The following is a 16,971-nucleotide window of genomic DNA, read 5'->3' as shown; positions in this document are numbered from 1 at the left end:
GGATCTGCGATGATGACACTTGAAAAACTGCCTTCAAAACACGGCAGGGACTATATGAGTGGCGGGTGGTGCCATTCAGACTCTACAATGCCCCTACCACCTTCATGTGGTTGATGAATGGCATCTTGCAGCCTACATCAATGATCTACAGTCGTTCATGGAAAACTAACACCTGACGCATGTGCAAAAAGTACTCACCCTATTGGAGTAGTATCAACCATGCCTAAATAGAAAACAATGTGAGTTCACGAAATGGACTATAGTCTATCTTGGGATTGTGGTGGGTGGCGGCAAGCTACAAGGTGGCCCCGACAAACTGAAGGAAATCAAGGAATGGCTGAGGTCCAAATCTTTGATGGAAGTTAGGAGCTTCATGAGTGCCTCTCACTACCCCCAAAAATGCATTCAGAATTTTCTATCTTAGCCTCCCCTCTTCACAGATTGACGAAGGCCAACCAGACATTTGAATGGAGCAAGAAACACGAAGAAATGTTTTTCCTGTTGAAGAGGAAGATTAGCGAGGCATATATTCTTGCCTTAAATAATCTTCAAAAGTCATTTGAGCTTGAGGCAGATGCGTGGAGATATTCCATGAGTGTTGTTCTATTATAGGAAGGAAGATCCATGGCATACCATTTTGAGATGTTCTAGGGGGCCCAAGAAGAACTATTTAACATACGACAAGGAGCTACTCGTCTTTAGATTAGGCAATGAAGCATTGGTGGGCTTTTCTCCTAGGCAAGCAAACAGTGGTGCACACTAACCACCAACCACTCCAGTACCTGCAAACTCAGTCCCAGTTGCAACAAGCACACCACATGAAATGAATGTCGTACCTCCAACAAATCAACCTCGTTATCAAATACAAGAAAGACATTCACAACAAGCTGCCAGATGTGCTATTGCGACCCCTCGTTACAACACTTTGCTTGTATGTACTTATGCAAGTGCAACCGACCTCACATAATGAATATGCGGGTTGGTATGCAGAGGATCTTGATTTCTAGGGTGCTCTAGTGGACGTCAGGGAAGGAAGGCCAAGGGAGTTTGTCTCACGAGGTCGGCTCCTATATAAATGCATTTTGTGATGTGTACCGAGAGCTACCAATAGGGTACAACGGCAGGCCATTTTGGGGGTGACAACGACTCTTTGGAACCTACAATTCTATATATTCTAGTCTTGCAGCAAGCCCGTTTCATAAAGAGTTATGTGTTGTGCAACACATTCGAACCCGCTAAGTGGAAGATGGGACTTCACACCCTTTTACCGATCCCAACGCACCATTGGGAAAGTTCCTATGGATTTCTAGAAGGGAATGATTACCTATTTGTGGTAGTCAATAGATTCTCAAAGATGGTGCTCATGTCATGCAAGAAAACAATCACCAGCGAGGAGGCGGCAAGGTTCTTCTTTGAGAACATTTGGAAATTTTTTGGGGCTTCCAAGCTCGATTATTTCCGATCGTGATTGCCCTCCTTGAGCAACTTACTGTGTTCATTCTAAGCTAAGATGGACATGAAACTAAAGCAGAACTTGTACTTAGTGCAAGTGCCTATTTAGTAACTTTAGTAATTGACCTCGTCGTCAAGCTATCCATCACCGATTGCCTTCGCCTAGGGCCCAACCACAATCTCACCCAAACCTTGATTAGGTTTTGAGCTACACCCACTCACGGGTCTTTCCCAACAGATCCACGGCAAGGAAAGAAGAGATCCCAACCACATTGTCTTCCTTTACGGATTAGCGGCAAGGGAAGAAGAGATCTCAAGATTCTCAACCATGCCGTCCTCTCCAACATATTTGCAATAAAGGAAGAAGCTGTCAGCGATCTTCGTCATCGGCGGTCCACATCAATCACACTAGACAGTCCCTCGCAGCCAACGCAACCCACATGAGTTGGAGGAAGGTCGGCTGAGGCAGTTGATGACAGTTGAGTATGACTCCATCGTTGATAGTTATGGAGCTCTTAGGGCTTAATGGAAAGCATCAACAGACTTCTCACAAGGTGGGAAATATGTAAGGGAGGTTGGACGCGATTAACGCCGATGGCAATGGTCGGACTCGAGCACAATGCTTGTCCACAGGATGCTACATGGCGTAGCCTCCTCTGAAAGCCTGGAGTACATGTGAAGGGTATCCACAACACGAGGATACCCACATGAAGTTTTTTGGAGTGTCCACTGGCGACCCAAAGTCATTGGTCGGCAAAATTTCGCTGACGAAGCTGGAAACACAAAAACTAAGGTATGCCACTATTTACTCTATTAAATTAAAATTAAATACATGAGGTGGAAGAGGACTCATCAATGAGTTGATTTCAATAGTGACTCCTTCGGCAAGGTAAGGCAAAAGAAGGAGAAGATGAAGTAGAAGAAGAAAGAGGGGGTTATGGCATAGGGGAAGAGGAGTAGTTCCAGGGTTTTATAGAGGGGAATTTTGTAGGGTTTGTAGTTTTGGAAACCGGCGATCACGGCTGCGAAACTCGCGGCCAGTCCCCTTGTCGTGTACTGCTGGAGAGGGAGAGGAAGGTGACGCACATACGTGACCCTTTTCCTATTTTTCTTTTTGGTTATTTTAAAAAAAAAATTGGCTGCTTTTCCTATGTAAATATTTCATCATTTAGACCGCTGGTGATATTTCTGAGTACCACAAATCAAATGTCAAATACATAGACCAAAATGAGCTTTCGCCTCCGGTAAAAGTACATGTATAATGAAATGATTATTTCTTTTGCTGGACTCTAATGAGGTTTTGGGCAGTTATGAGACTCACATTTATTTTGTGAACATGACTCTTCTTCAGAATTCAGACTATTCTTTTTCTAGCTTTTGTACTTGCTCTTTTGTTTCTTAACATTTGTCGAAGATTCTGTTTTACCAATGTCAACCATCTGGATTTAAATTTCATGATTTATGACTTCCCTTTGAACTTTCTGAATATTGATCATTGAACAACATGCTGGCTCTCATGTGAAACACAAGGGATTAATTGCCACTTGCCACAAGCCAACGATCTTTTCTTATTTCTGTATTAAAGGATTTTAAATCAGTTGAGGTTAATTTTTTTTCTATTTCTTTAAAAAGTACTAATTTAAATGTGTGGCATATGTTATGTATATTTAGTTTTCCGCCTTCTCTTTCAAAGAGATAGATTAGCTCAAAATAGTATACACTGTACACAATGACCAAATGAAGTAAATGAACTAAAACTTGGTAAGGCCATAAGGCCATAACAAATTATGGAACTTTTAACTAATGTAAATATAATACGAGTAGCATGACAGGCTTCTTTTCCATATGACTTAGGAAATAAGAAAATAAGATTACAACTTATAGACCATCTTAATCATTGTTTTCACACTTAGTCTACATGTTTCACTTAACAGGTTTTACTACTCTCTCCAGTTGTGGCAAATGCAATGAAAATAGCAGACCTACCAATATCACTAAACCTCTATGTGTTATATAACTTCCCCATGAATAATTCTATTACATGTTTAATTTTTCACACTGTTATCTTTGTAAAATTCTTGTGTTTGGTTATTGCAAAACTATTCTTCTTTTGCTTTGTTGGCCAGTGGTCACATAATCTCAGTTGGCTGGGTATCTTCCCATCACATCGCTGTTTTACAGTTTTTTTTACTTGATACTGTATCTTGCAGGTTGAAGTTGTACTTAGCTTACTGCCTCCAAGTTTCCATGCTGCCATTGCAAATATATGCATTAAGGTCACTTTCTGAATATGTTTTTCTAGGATATGAATGCTATCCATCTTCTGAAAATATCTGATGCCATAAAGTACTCTCTTTTTTTATCTACATTAATACCTTGCTGTATCAAATTTTATAATTTGTCATGGGATACATCTTAATCTGTGAATTAGAAGTTAGAAAAAGTAATCTTATTATTAGATCAATTAAGTTGGGAAATTTAGGTTATGATAACATATATTGTTTTAAAATATTTCTGCTTGAATAGTTTATATTAGCATGAGAAACTCATTAATAATATATTTCCTTTCCTCAGGAAGTAGAGAATTCATATTACTTTATATTTGGATATAATGTAAGAAAACTTATGTTTACATGCATGTGTTTTATGTAACTACCAGTGCAATTAGTCCTTGTTGTTCTATTACTGATGGGATTTTAAAAGGTGAACTTATTTTGTTAGCAGATATTGGAATATATTGATTTGCATAAAAAATAATTAACTTTTGAGTCCAATCAAACAATACAATCTATGAATTTTTTATTTTACTTCTCCGAAGATGGGCAGGTATACCAAGTTACCAACATATTCTACCTGACCAGTGATTAATGTATGTGAATATGATGAACTTTTCATGAAAAACCAAATGAGGACTGGAAAAGTAAGTATCGGGTTGTGGTATATGAATCTTTCTTTCTCCAGTGACTGTCCTTTGTCCATAAGAGGGTCATCATATCTTCTCTTATGGTTTCTGGCCAAATCTATTATTGGTCATTTCGTCAATGGAAGATACCTTCAACCTATATAAGCTATGAAGTTGCTTCTCTCCTTATGATGCCTCAAATATAGCTACATTTGTTGTCCTCAGGTATTGTGGTTTCAACGTGCTACAAATATGGTTGTTTCTTTTTCTTGTTTTTCAAGACACAATTCAACTATCCCAACATTCTAATCGCAGATCATTACTTCCAATTTTTTTGTCTAAAATTATTGCTATTATAAATATCTTATAAAATGTTTATGCATTTGTAAGACTATATCAATAATAGACAAGCTGTCTCCTGATCATTCCAGCTTTATACTTTTTTTAAATTATATTCTACTCAAATTTTTGGTCGAAACAGATGGTTTCAATTGATAGCAAAAAAAAAAAGGTCAAAACCAGAATCTTGTTGGTATGCGGTTTGAAAAATGAGTATTGGCCTTGGTCTGAATAATTACTGACCAGAACTTTTTTTGACAAATTTCAATATCTAAAGATGTTAAGATAACAATTTTAATCTTTGATGCATCTGATTGCCATTTAATAATGCACTTATGTTAATGCGATTACTTGGTATTTTAATATTCAACCAGATGAATTAAGAAACTTTATAAAAGGATGAGTTCCTAATTATCTGGCTGGTCATATACAGATTCATATGCTTTTGCTAATTAACTAGTTGGTACTTAATATTTAGCTTAGAAGTGTCCACTTTATTTAGCTTTAGTACGATATCAAGGCATATCATACTAATAGTTGGCAACCATTTATTTCATCAACAGAACAAAAAGAACATGGTTACTGCAAGCTACGTCGATGATTCCATGTCAAAGTTACACGATAGTGCAAAAGATGCAGGTGTGACGATCCTTTGTGAAATGGGTCTTGATCCTGGCATAGGTAGCTCCTTATGCTAATTATGTTCTTTGGTCATATGTTATCCTTGGAAGAAACACAAATACATGAGCATGTATGCATCTATAAATGACAAAGATATTATACAAATTATAATCTCAATCACATAACATTTACAGTAAATTTCATTTGATTGGAGCCTTTGGAGGTCTAAATCTGTACTGTTCAGTGCACCTGCTGTTATTAATTTAAGACCAAATATGAATAATTTTTGTCAGGAGAGGTTTATAAAGTTACATTAACAAAAGATGCATCCTGTAAAGTAAAAGTGTTTCAAAACATGAGTTAAGAATACAATCCACCTTTAAGTTGTTGCTGATGGATATGATTTGCATTCAATTTGTTGGCATGTCCAGATCACATGATGGCGATGAAGATGATTGACCAAGCACACACAAGAAGAGGAAAAGTAAAAGCTTTCACTTCGTATTGTGGTGGGCTACCATCTCCATCTTCTGCAAACAATCCATTGGCCTATAAATTCAGGTGAACTTTGCATCATAGAGCTAGTGAATACTTGTAGATTATCCAAACGTTTTACTCTGAATTCTGATTACAACCCACCTGGCTTAGAAATTGTGTGAGATGCTCATTTCCTGCTTAAAGTTAACTTGCTAGGAACTTGGAATTCATCTGTGTAGTTTTTTCGTTTTGAGGGTTAATGTCATGTTGAATATCTGAATGTACGTTATCAAGAAACGATTCGACTTTTACAGAGCTTTCTTTACTTGGATATGATGGTTTATCTTGCATTGTTTTTCTGATGATTTTCTAGCATATGAACTCAACATATTTTATCAGACAAAAGCTGAATTTTGTGATTTTATCTTTACTGAATTATTTAGCTTACTTATCATGAGTGACAGTCTTTTAATTGTACAATTTGAAAACGAGTGGTTCGAGTATGTGTGCCTTGACTTCTTGGATAATTTCCTTATAATCCGTTTTCAGTTTTACTGTCTAAAAATGTAAAGCTTAACCTAGAAAATAACTAATCAAGCATTGATCATTAACTTCAATCATGACCTCTTAACTCTTCCTGGAGACTCACATTTTAAGAGTTGCAAATTCCTTTTCTTACAATGCTAAAAGATTTTTCTAACATTATCTTGTAAATGTTGGGCGATTTGTATGAAAAAGCCCTTAGTTATGGCATTGCCAATTTTTGGTTCCTTAGTTTTCGAATAGCAAATTTGGGCTCTTTTACCATTTTAACTCTTATTGAATGCATTCATTTAGATGCATACCTCGGCAAATAAAAAACATATATTTTGTATACTTTTTGCGTATAATTGATATAGGTAATACGTATTCTTTTTTTACTAGATTTGGATGCGTTCCTTGGCAAAATTGAAAGCATATTATTTACATAATATTTGTGTATAGTTTTAGTACAATCTTTTTTTTTAATTTTGTTATGACTAAATGGGTAAAAGAGATTTGAAAGTGTAATTCAAAATTGAGGAGTTCAAAATTGCCAATATTATAACTAAAGGGTTTTTAATGTAAATTGCCATGTAAATGCTAGTTGTAACTTCTAACCATGGGTCAGTTGGCCAATCGATCCAGATCAGGATCGGCCGAACCCAATCCCGATCCAAACTCTCTCTCTCTTACTCTCTTTCTTTCTCGCACCTTTTTTTTTCTTCTTACTATTGTTTCTCTTTCGAAGAGATGTAGCTTCAGCGAATTCCCACAAACTCTAGTATATAATTTTTTAATTAATTTATTTATTTCTCTTAGTTTTGTTTTTAAATTTCTTCCACTCTCTCCCTTTGTTTTCTCTTTTCTTCTTCACTGCACCATAGTTTTTATTTCTTTTGTTTGATTTTTTTTCATTCACTCTCTTTCTACTCTCTTTATTGCATCATAGTTTTTTTTTTCTTATTTAGAATTTTACATAATTAAAAATTCTGATCCGATTCAGGCGACCGATACGGCCAATATGTGTCCTTTTTTTTCGAAAAGCTGATCCCGATCACCTTTTTTTTTTTTACATTTATTTATGTGAACTGTTTTACTAAGTTGTTTTGCTCAATATACAATCAATAGAGAATATAGGACTTACATTATGGGACTTCTGAAAGAAGCTTTAAATTTGTTCCTAGCTGGTAATTCAGCCTTCAGAAGCTCCTACATGAGTCTGATTCACTTTAGACCTCTACAGAAATTCACTTTGTAGAATTGCTACCTGAAGCTATTTTTGATTTGTTTATTAAGAGTATCTGCAAGAAATGTGGCTGCCGGAAAGTACTGTGATTGGAAATCTGGGATAGCTTCTTCAAATTGAAGTGTGCACGTAGTCTTCATCTCATTTGCATAATCAGAAGCGGCAAACTACCAATTTGACCAGTTTAGTAGCTGTTGTTATCGTATTAGTTCCTGAGACTTGTAAGTATTGGTTTAAGTTACCAATAAATTTAGGCTAAATTATTTATCTATCAAATCTTCTAGGTAAACAAAAAGATAAGAAGCAAAGATAGGGAACAACTATAAATAAGTTCTGGCAATTGTTATTCGGATTCTAAAAGAACAAAGTTAAGGTGGTCAGGAACAAATAGTACAAAACATGGGGGCTTTTACGTAAAAATAAAATTCACTTAAAAGGAATGAGAACATTAGGGAAACGAAAAGAAGCATGCATCTCTTTGTTTAATGTTTAACTAATATAAATCTCAAATAAGCAGAAAATTCATATTTAGTGAGAAGTCCCAAAACTTTACGTCTTTAGAGTAGTGTAGGATTCTCTAGTGACAAGGGACAAAGGACAATAATATAGTCTGTTAAAAGGGCCAGCCTGGTAAAGAGAAATGAAATGAGAAGAGAAGGCAAGTACCCACTCTGCTGTACGCAGGGAAAGGAGAAGGCAGATACCCCATTCTAGTGTTATAGATTGCTTTGCCATCTCGACTATGGAATGAAAATAAGAATCCTTTGGTGGTTCTTATTGATCAAAGTTTTGAAATAAATCAAGAAAGCTAATTGTCTTTCTGTGAATGAATTTCTTCGTTATTTATAAATTTGTTTCTGAGGTACATGTTTATAAAATATTTTGAATTCAATGAACCTAGGGTATGATACTACAGGAACATATTTTGCTGTCAATAGATTGGAAGTTCTTTGAATTGTATATGTTTATAGGATGGTAACTTCCACATTAGTAGTTTCCTTATTCTCAAAACCTAAATCTAGTAATTGATTTTCTCCTTCATGTTTAGTTGGAACCCAGCTGGCGCTATCCGAGCAGGGAGAAATTCAGCCACTTACAAGTTTCTTGGAGAGGTTGTACATGTTGATGGTGAGTTGTTGTCTGCGAACCTGGAGTACAGCCATATTTCTGATTGGTTAATTTCTACTTTCCACCACCATGTCAAGTTCTATTGTAGATCCATATTTCATGAGAATTCACTAGATAGAATTAAATATTTTATCTCTTCTCTATCAAGTTCAGTGAAGGAACTCCCATAAGAAATCTTTTAGTTAACCACTACAAGGGATCTTCCAATCTATTTAAAGACAGTAAGCAAATTAAATATCAGAGATCATATGGGCCATCATACAGTTTTTCATGCCAAATTCTACTGTTTGCATTCCTTAAAATTCCCATTTGCTGTTGATATTCAGATAGGGGCCCACCTCATTCAGAGTAACACCTGGAGAACTTATTTACCTGGAATATTTGTGAAGACGCTAGAATGCTGACATTCTTTTTCTTTAAATTCATGCAGGCAGTTCACTATATGACTCAGCAAAGACATTCCGGTTACCAGAGCTTCCTGCGTTTGCTTTGGAATGTCTCCCAAATCGGAATTCTTTGACGTATGGGGATTTATATGGGATCTCCGAAGAGGCATCGACTATCTTTAGGGCCACTCTTCGTTATGAAGGCATATTACAAAACTTTTTCTTTTTCTTACCTGAATAGACCTTAGTTTGCATTGTATGACTCTACATCTGTGCAGGCTTTAGTGAAATAATGGCAACTCTTGCAAATATTGGTTTCTTCGACATGGAACACCATCCTTTGCTGAAAGGAAGTCAACAGCCCACATTTGGGGCCTTTCTAAATGAACTACTAAATGTTAATAGTTGCACAGAAACTAGGAACGGCAGTTCAGACGGATCAGTTGGAAATGATGAAGAATTAGTGGGAAGGTTGATAATGCTTGGGCTCTGCAAAGAAAAAGCAGCAGCTGTGAAGACCGTCAAAACCATCAGGTGAATGATTTCTGCCTCTTCTTAAACCTTCAATTGGAGAGCTTTTCCATCAACTTATTACCTCTTCAATTCCTCTCTGTATATGGCCCTGCAATATCACATGTTTGTTTAATTCTAGGAAAGCTACTGAAAACAAATAGGATACGGGTTGGATATTAGTCAACCCACATTTGAATCCAAATCTTTTGCTTCCGATGTTAGACGGATAACAAAATGTAAAATCATATCTGGATAAATTGCATACAGATATTTAATTGTATATGAATTTGATCTTGAATGAATACGGATATGGATGAGATCTTAAACGAATATAGATACAAAAAGGATCTTAAACGGATTCAAATACAAACTAAATCTTAAATGGATTTCGATATAATTGAATACCAACAATGCATTAAATATGTAAAAATACAAATAAAATAGGGCTTTAGGTAGATTTGAAAAATAAATAGTTTAAATATATCTGAAATTTGAGGATTGTAAAAGCTAAAAAGTTTGAGGGTATGCAATACACTAATAAATTTATTTATATTTACTAATGAACAAATATTTGAATAATTCATATTTAATAGTAGAATGTGGATTATGGAAGATGAAAAAGCAAAATAAATTATAACTAAACCCTGTTAGGAGAGCTAGAAAGTTTGAAATCAAAGTCTGAGTTCATTGGTTAGTCCATTTCAATAAGAAATTTGAAACAATGAACATATTGTTGGAAGAATTTAACGATGTCGATGCAGCAAAAGCATGATGTTTTATGCAGAGAAAACTTATTCATGAGATAACGATCAAGTAGATGTGTATATGACTTATTCACATCACATCACATTGGGCGAGAATGACACATGATTCATCTTTCAAACGTTAAGCCTGGATGTTGGCTTATAGACATGGCTTTGAGAGGAGAGAAAGAACTAGAAGAGAGATATCCACAGATATAGTATATCTCTATTGTAGCCCCCTCATATCTTATATATAGGATGCTATTAGATAGAATTATACTAGGGATTAAAGTCTCCTTCTAATAGGATAAAGACCCATTAAAGATAATCATTTAGGGGCACTCTAATCCGATAAGGATTGGACTTATCCACTTAGGTTAACATCTTCCATTCGCCCCTCAAGTGGTACCAATCTCTCAAACAAAGCCAACAGTCTATTTTTGCTAGGGATTTACCTGTTCTACCGATTAGTGTTTTAGTTTTTTATTATTTTTAAACAGTAATTAGTTAGTACTTAGTAGTTATATATTTGTATTATATATGTTTATTTATTTATTTTAATTTTTTATATTAAAAATGCTAGACCATCTTGTCACCCGCTTTCTGCCTAAGCATTAGGTGGTGGGGTGACTGCTTGCCACCCGCAACCGCCTTTTAAAATATTGATACTAATAAAATTTTAAACAAATAGTAAACAATTATTTAATTGATTAGTAAATGAAAAACATGTCTACTAGCAATGTGTATATTTCAATGCAATTGTTTGTTCCACTTGGAGTTAACGAACTTTCACTTGTAATGATTGGCCAATTTTTTTTTTATTGAGAACTTTGCTATGTCCATAGCCTCATACAAGAAACTCAATTTAGACTTGTCATTATTATCTACAAATTGTAATATCTTAATTAGAGGCTCAAATACCACACTAGCAGGGGAATAGTCATTTCAAACTTGTTATTACTATTTACAAGTTGTAATACCTTAATAAAATATCCAAATACTGCACTGACAATTATAATACTATTTGAAAATATATTTTCAAGAGTCATGTTTCTCAAAGTACCTAATGTTTGATCTTTAGATTTATGTTTTTAATTTTTATAGACTACTTTGATATAAACATTCGCATAATATCATCATTGTAGTGCATAATACTCTCCAATATTGAAATTGAGTGGCAAATCTAGTGAGGCTTAGTCTAATGATACTACTAGTTATCTGCTTAAGTAAATTAAGAATGTAGTCATGGTTGTATATAAATTTTTTTTGATATTTGACATTTATCTATAACCATGTTAATTTCAAGATCTTTGGCAATGTTGTTCAACATGAAATTAAGACAATATGCGACACATGTCATCCAATATAAATGATATATATTCATCATAAGTAATTTTGCAACGGCTTTATAATTTGCCCCATTATCAGTAACCACTGCAATTTTTTCCCTTCTCTCTTTTCCTTCTTTTTCCCTCTCTTTCTCTCTCTCTCTTCCTCTCTCTCTCTCTTCTCTTTATCTCACTCTCTGTTATTGCAACAGACTCTCTGCTGCAGTAACAAAGACAGAGAGAGTAGAGATGGGGCTCACCAAAATCGAAGAGAAAGAAACATATGGCGTCAGAGAGAGAGAGAGAGAAAGAAAAAAAATTAGAAAACATACTTACTCGAGCTCGCTGGATGTTGGTCGGAGGACGTTGCCAAACATCAAGGTCGCCTACATCTGCATCGAGTGCCGCTGGTCTGAGAGGGAGAGAAGTAGAAAATGAGAGAGAGAGAGAGAGAGAGAGAGAGAGAGAGAGAGAGAGATGGGAGGGGTATCGAGGACGTCAATTTTTTAATGTCCCCAAGTCAAATCTGACCCATATCAATAGATCGAACTCATATCAGGCGAGATCGGGTAAAACGGCCAAATCTTGACCCGACACAGATTGGGATTGGCCGAAACTTGCCGAAACTTGAAACCTTGGTAAAATCAGGTCTATTTACTCTTGTAATTAACCTAAACTAAATCTATGTCGCTTAGAAGTTAATCATAATCTATTCATTCTAATCTGTATTCAAACTAATTTGGGAGTTCATCTAATCTGATTTGATACAACATAATATATATAGTTCACTTAATTTTGGATTTCATCTAATTTGATTCCAATCTACAATGTAGTAGATTACATTCAACAAGTGAAGAGAATCAAAGTTCAATAGTGAATACATATGTTCTTCATGTATACAATACCTTGCCTAGCAATTTTAAATAGATATTTTGCTCATTTTGCACATGAATAAGTACACATGGTTGTTCTGGACTTACGATTATTTGCATACATAAGATTATGAAACCTGTAAACATGCATGCATAGAAAACACGTCTTCATACAAATAATCCAAAACTATCATGCAAGATCTAAATTTAATCCAAATCTGACTTATAATAAATTTATAATCAGCTACTTAAATAAATTATTAAGGATTTGCAGTAGGACTATGTCCAAATACTTACCTTCATTATTAATAAGAGTTTAAGATATGGTAAGATAACATGCACAATAAGTAGGTTCTTACTGCACATTCGTGCCTTCTTACTACATAGAACATGTGTGCATCATATATAATATTTTTTAAAGGTCTTCAACTTTCTATGAACTTTTGGTTGGGCTACTTTTATTACAATACCAATATAAAATTCATTAAAGGCAATAAATGCACAATCAATGTTATAAAAGGTGGTTGTGGGTTGTGGGTTGCGGGCTGTCACTCCACTACATAGGATCAATGCAGAAGAAGGGATACAAGGTGATTAAGCATCTTTAATATATAAAAAATAAAAAATAATTAATATATTATAATATATTAGTCTATAGCATATATAAAAATTTTAGCAGTATAATTTACAACCACAACAACAAAATCACAATTTCACAAATATGTAGATGTGTATATATATGTATTTTATCAATACATCTAAAAAAAATTAGTAATAGTATGTACATGTCATCTAGTGAGAGGGAGAGAGAATATGGTGGGCGAGCACATGGCGTTTTACAAGTTAGTGAGAATGAGAGAAGAAAGTAGTTACTAGAATTTGATCAAACTAAGTAGTCAAATTGATGAATCGACTACCAAATCGGTTCAGTTTTATTATCAAACCACATAAGAAATCAATCCAGTAAAAATCGAGCAACCCGACAGTTGAGTCGGTGACTTGTGCAACTCGACTATTTTTTGCAAACCAGTGGGTCAACTGCTTTGCAAATTACTTAATTATCCTTAATATTTAATTATTCTATTCTTTATCCTAAGGGTGCTTTAGTCCTAAAATTTTGAAAATATTTATTTAACAACATATTTGGGTTCTAAAATTATGTCTTTTGCACATATACCCTTAGAAAATTCATTATTTACTTGTATACGCCTCTAAAGTTCATATTTATATGTATATCGCTCAAAATACATAGTTTTTGTATGTATGCTCTTTAAAATCCTTTTTTTTTTTTTTGCACGAATACCCCTTGTATAAATTACCATTAAATTTTGAACAATTTAAATTGAAAAAAAAATAAAAATATCTTTATTTTAGTTTTCAAGTATTTCTCTTTGCTAAGGGTATTTTTATCTTATTCTACTAAATGACTTAACTTGAAAACTAACAAGTGTATCTATACAAGTAACATATGCTTTAAGGGATATACATATAATTATACTACTTTTTATAAAAAAAAATTTATTTTTAGAATTGTTGAGAACTATCTACATTTAAATATTATTAGAAAATCAGCCATTTGACTTAAGTGAATCACTAGTTGAACCAATAACCTAGTGACCCGACCTTTGACTAGATCAATGTCCGATCCAATTCTAATAACTATAGAAAAACAGAGAGAAAGAAAAGAAAATAATAGTGGTGATTCACAACGTTAGAGAGAGAAAAAAGAAAATGGAGAAAATAGAGAAAGTGGTAGTTCCTAAAGAAAATAATGGAAGCGGTGATTTCCAACATTGGAGAAAGCAAGGAAAATAATGTCAGCAGTGGTTCCCAAAGAAATTAATGTAAGTGGTGGTTCCAGCGTGAGAGAGAGGAAAATAAAAGCAACGGTGGTTCCTAATAGAGAGAAAAAGAAAAGGAGGAGGAGGCATAGCACATGGCAGCCGCTCAAACCGCTTGAACCATTGACCCACTAATCCACCAAAGCAGGTCGGGCACTTGCCAAGCACCTTAGTGGCACAACCGCCAAACTACGTCTGATATGAAAAGAAAATAATAATAATCCACAAACTAACACATACAAAATATGATCTCAAAATTGCATTGTTTAAATCCACGAACAAACATATCTTCATCAGATTAAAATATGAAATTAGAAACATAAGTATGATATGTAAAATTTACTTATTTGGAATCAAGCAAAAAAAAAAAGCTATGATACCATTGTTGGAAGGTATCAATGATATCGATACAGCAGAAGCAGTTTCTTTAATGCAGATGGAGGAAGGCAAAGGCTTGATCATGGGATAATGATCAAGTAGATGTGGAGATGATTTCCTCCAAGATCGATGTTGAACCATACCACATCTGACGAGAATGATGCATTAATTCACATTTCAAACCCTAAGCCTAGATAGTTAGATGGGCCTATACTAGAAGAGGAATATCCATAGATCTAGTATCTCTATACTGCAGCCCCCCATATCATATATATAAAGTGCTATTAGATAGAATTATATTAGTGATTAAAGTTTTCTCCTGATATGATAAGAACCTATAAGAGATAACCCTTTAGGTTCTTCTTAATCCGATAAGGATTAGACTTATCCTAATCAATTTAGGATAACACATTGTTTCAGCCTTTCAGATATTCATATTAGTATTTGGAAATAGAATGCCCAATATGTCTTATTGATTTGTCATCCAACACGAATCAGGTTCTTGGGGCTTCATGATGATGTGCAAGTTCCAGCAACATGTTTGAGTGCATTTGACGTTGCATGCCAGAGGATGGAAGAGAGGTTAGCTTACACTAGCAAAGAGCAGGTAAAAATTCGATTTTCTTTTGGTTGCACTTTAATATCCATTCCAATTTGCATGTTCAATTTTTAAGCTACCACTGTTACTATACTTATTTAGATTAAAGGAGCTGTCCTGAAAAAGACTAATAAAACCTGCACCATCTAATCCCTTCAGCACTTCCTTCCACTCTGGTGAGCTAAAGGGTAGCAATTCATAATTATTTCACTATATAGTTTATCTATTTACATGTAAAAAGACTAGTGATTGATGATGTGGTTTGCCCATGGGCTCTCTCAAAAGGAAAAAATGTTAAAGTGTAATTTATGTTAAAATGACAAAGATATGATATTCTATCCAAGGTAGAATCAAACTAGAGTTGTACGACCATATTACAATATTATCCCCAACCTGATATATTTGCTATCTAGATTACTTGTGCAGTTGTATTGTTTTTTCATTGTTTTTTTGTGAATCCACTGCCCTTCCCAGTTTTCTCCTGTAACGGGAAGGTCCTCTCAAAATTCTGCATTATCTTTTAGTCTGAAGTGTCACATTTTAAACCCTACTAAGAATACTTTGAATATATATATATATATATATGTTAACAGTTTTCATTCACTTGTAAGACACTTTAGATTCATTGTGTGAAGTTGTGAACGACATTCCCATCAAAGAAAGAGTTTCTACCCTCCGTATCACATTGGCCCACATCTAATTTCACCATCTTTTAAGATTTTGAAACGTCCCATGTTTCCCTTCATCTCATTATGCAGGATATGGTGCTCTTGCATCATGAAGTTGAAGTTGAGTTTCCTGACGGCAGACCAACAGAGAATCACCGAGCCACCCTACTAGAGTTTGGAAGGACAGAAGATGGTAAAGCCACCACTGCAATGGCTCTCACTGTTGGAATTCCAGCAGCTGTGGGAGCTCTGGTAATTCTTAGCTCTCAAGTTGAATTTCTTTTTAAGGTCTATATATTGTGAAAATACAGTTCTTAACTTCTCTTTTTTCCTTTTTCATTTTACAGCTCTTACTTCAGAAGAGAGTCCAAGAGAAAGGTGTAATAAGACCTCTCCGGTCTGAAGTGTATATACCAGGTGAGTTCTGTATAATTGTTAAAGTGGCTTGTAATGCTTTTATGGCACTACATGTGCATTTGCTGATCTATGGATGGTTGGCAGCTTTGGAAATCTTGGAAGCCACTGGTATAACAATGCTGGAGAAAGTTGAAACTGCATGAATAAAACTACAGCAGTATAGCATTGTGTATGTTGTAAATCGGTGAAAACTTGTGATTTCTACCTGTGGTGAACCCCAATTTTCATGAGTAATTGAAAATATGTTGTAAATTAAAAAAGACTAATTCTGCAGAATAGAGGAATATTGATCTTCTATCAGGCATAGCGAAAGTATGAAGTTTTAGTCAATGTTCATGTAAGTCTGTCGTTTATTATTACTCTTGACCAGTTGTCAAGTAATGATAATTATCAGAAGTATATTCTGAGCAGCAAACGTTTTCATTATACTGTTACCCTTAAGGGATTCCTCTGAAACTATCTCGTTAACAAATGAAGGCAAGCGAAATTATTTAAGTTGTAGTCAAATATCTAATAGATGGAATTGCACAATTTGAGCTT

The 16,971-nt window shown here is 34.7% G+C and overlaps 1 protein-coding gene across 4 annotated transcripts in view; it reads left to right on the top strand.

Moving 5' to 3' along the window:
• LOC140759941 (alpha-aminoadipic semialdehyde synthase) overlaps positions 1-16,852 on the top strand; it is a 35,217-nt gene extending 18,365 nt beyond the window's left edge. For 2 of the 4 annotated variants that reach the window (XM_073096657.1, XM_073096658.1), the window contains exons 17-26: positions 3,663-3,728; positions 5,257-5,374; positions 5,746-5,875; positions 8,608-8,687; positions 9,118-9,276; positions 9,352-9,607; positions 15,247-15,355; positions 16,105-16,266; positions 16,362-16,431; positions 16,516-16,852. In XM_073096657.1, coding sequence (XP_072952758.1) covers positions 3,663-3,728; positions 5,257-5,374; positions 5,746-5,875; positions 8,608-8,687; positions 9,118-9,276; positions 9,352-9,607; positions 15,247-15,355; positions 16,105-16,266; positions 16,362-16,431; positions 16,516-16,574 — 1,209 coding nt within the window. In that variant the 3' untranslated portion in view covers positions 16,575-16,852. The remainder of the gene's footprint in view (positions 1-3,662; positions 3,729-5,256; positions 5,375-5,745; positions 5,876-8,607; positions 8,688-9,117; positions 9,277-9,351; positions 9,608-15,246; positions 15,356-16,104; positions 16,267-16,361; positions 16,432-16,515) is intronic. The other 2 variants (XM_073096659.1, XM_073096660.1) reach the window with 2 other exon arrangements.
• The last annotated feature ends 119 nt before the right edge of the window (positions 16,853-16,971 follow it).

The sequence above is a fragment of the Typha angustifolia genome, chromosome 5 (assembly GCF_048772165.1).
Source record: "Typha angustifolia cultivar Huaian chromosome 5, ASM4877216v1, whole genome shotgun sequence".
Lineage (NCBI taxonomy): Eukaryota > Viridiplantae > Streptophyta > Magnoliopsida > Poales > Typhaceae > Typha > Typha angustifolia.
This window is presented reverse-complemented; position numbering and strand designations above follow the sequence as displayed.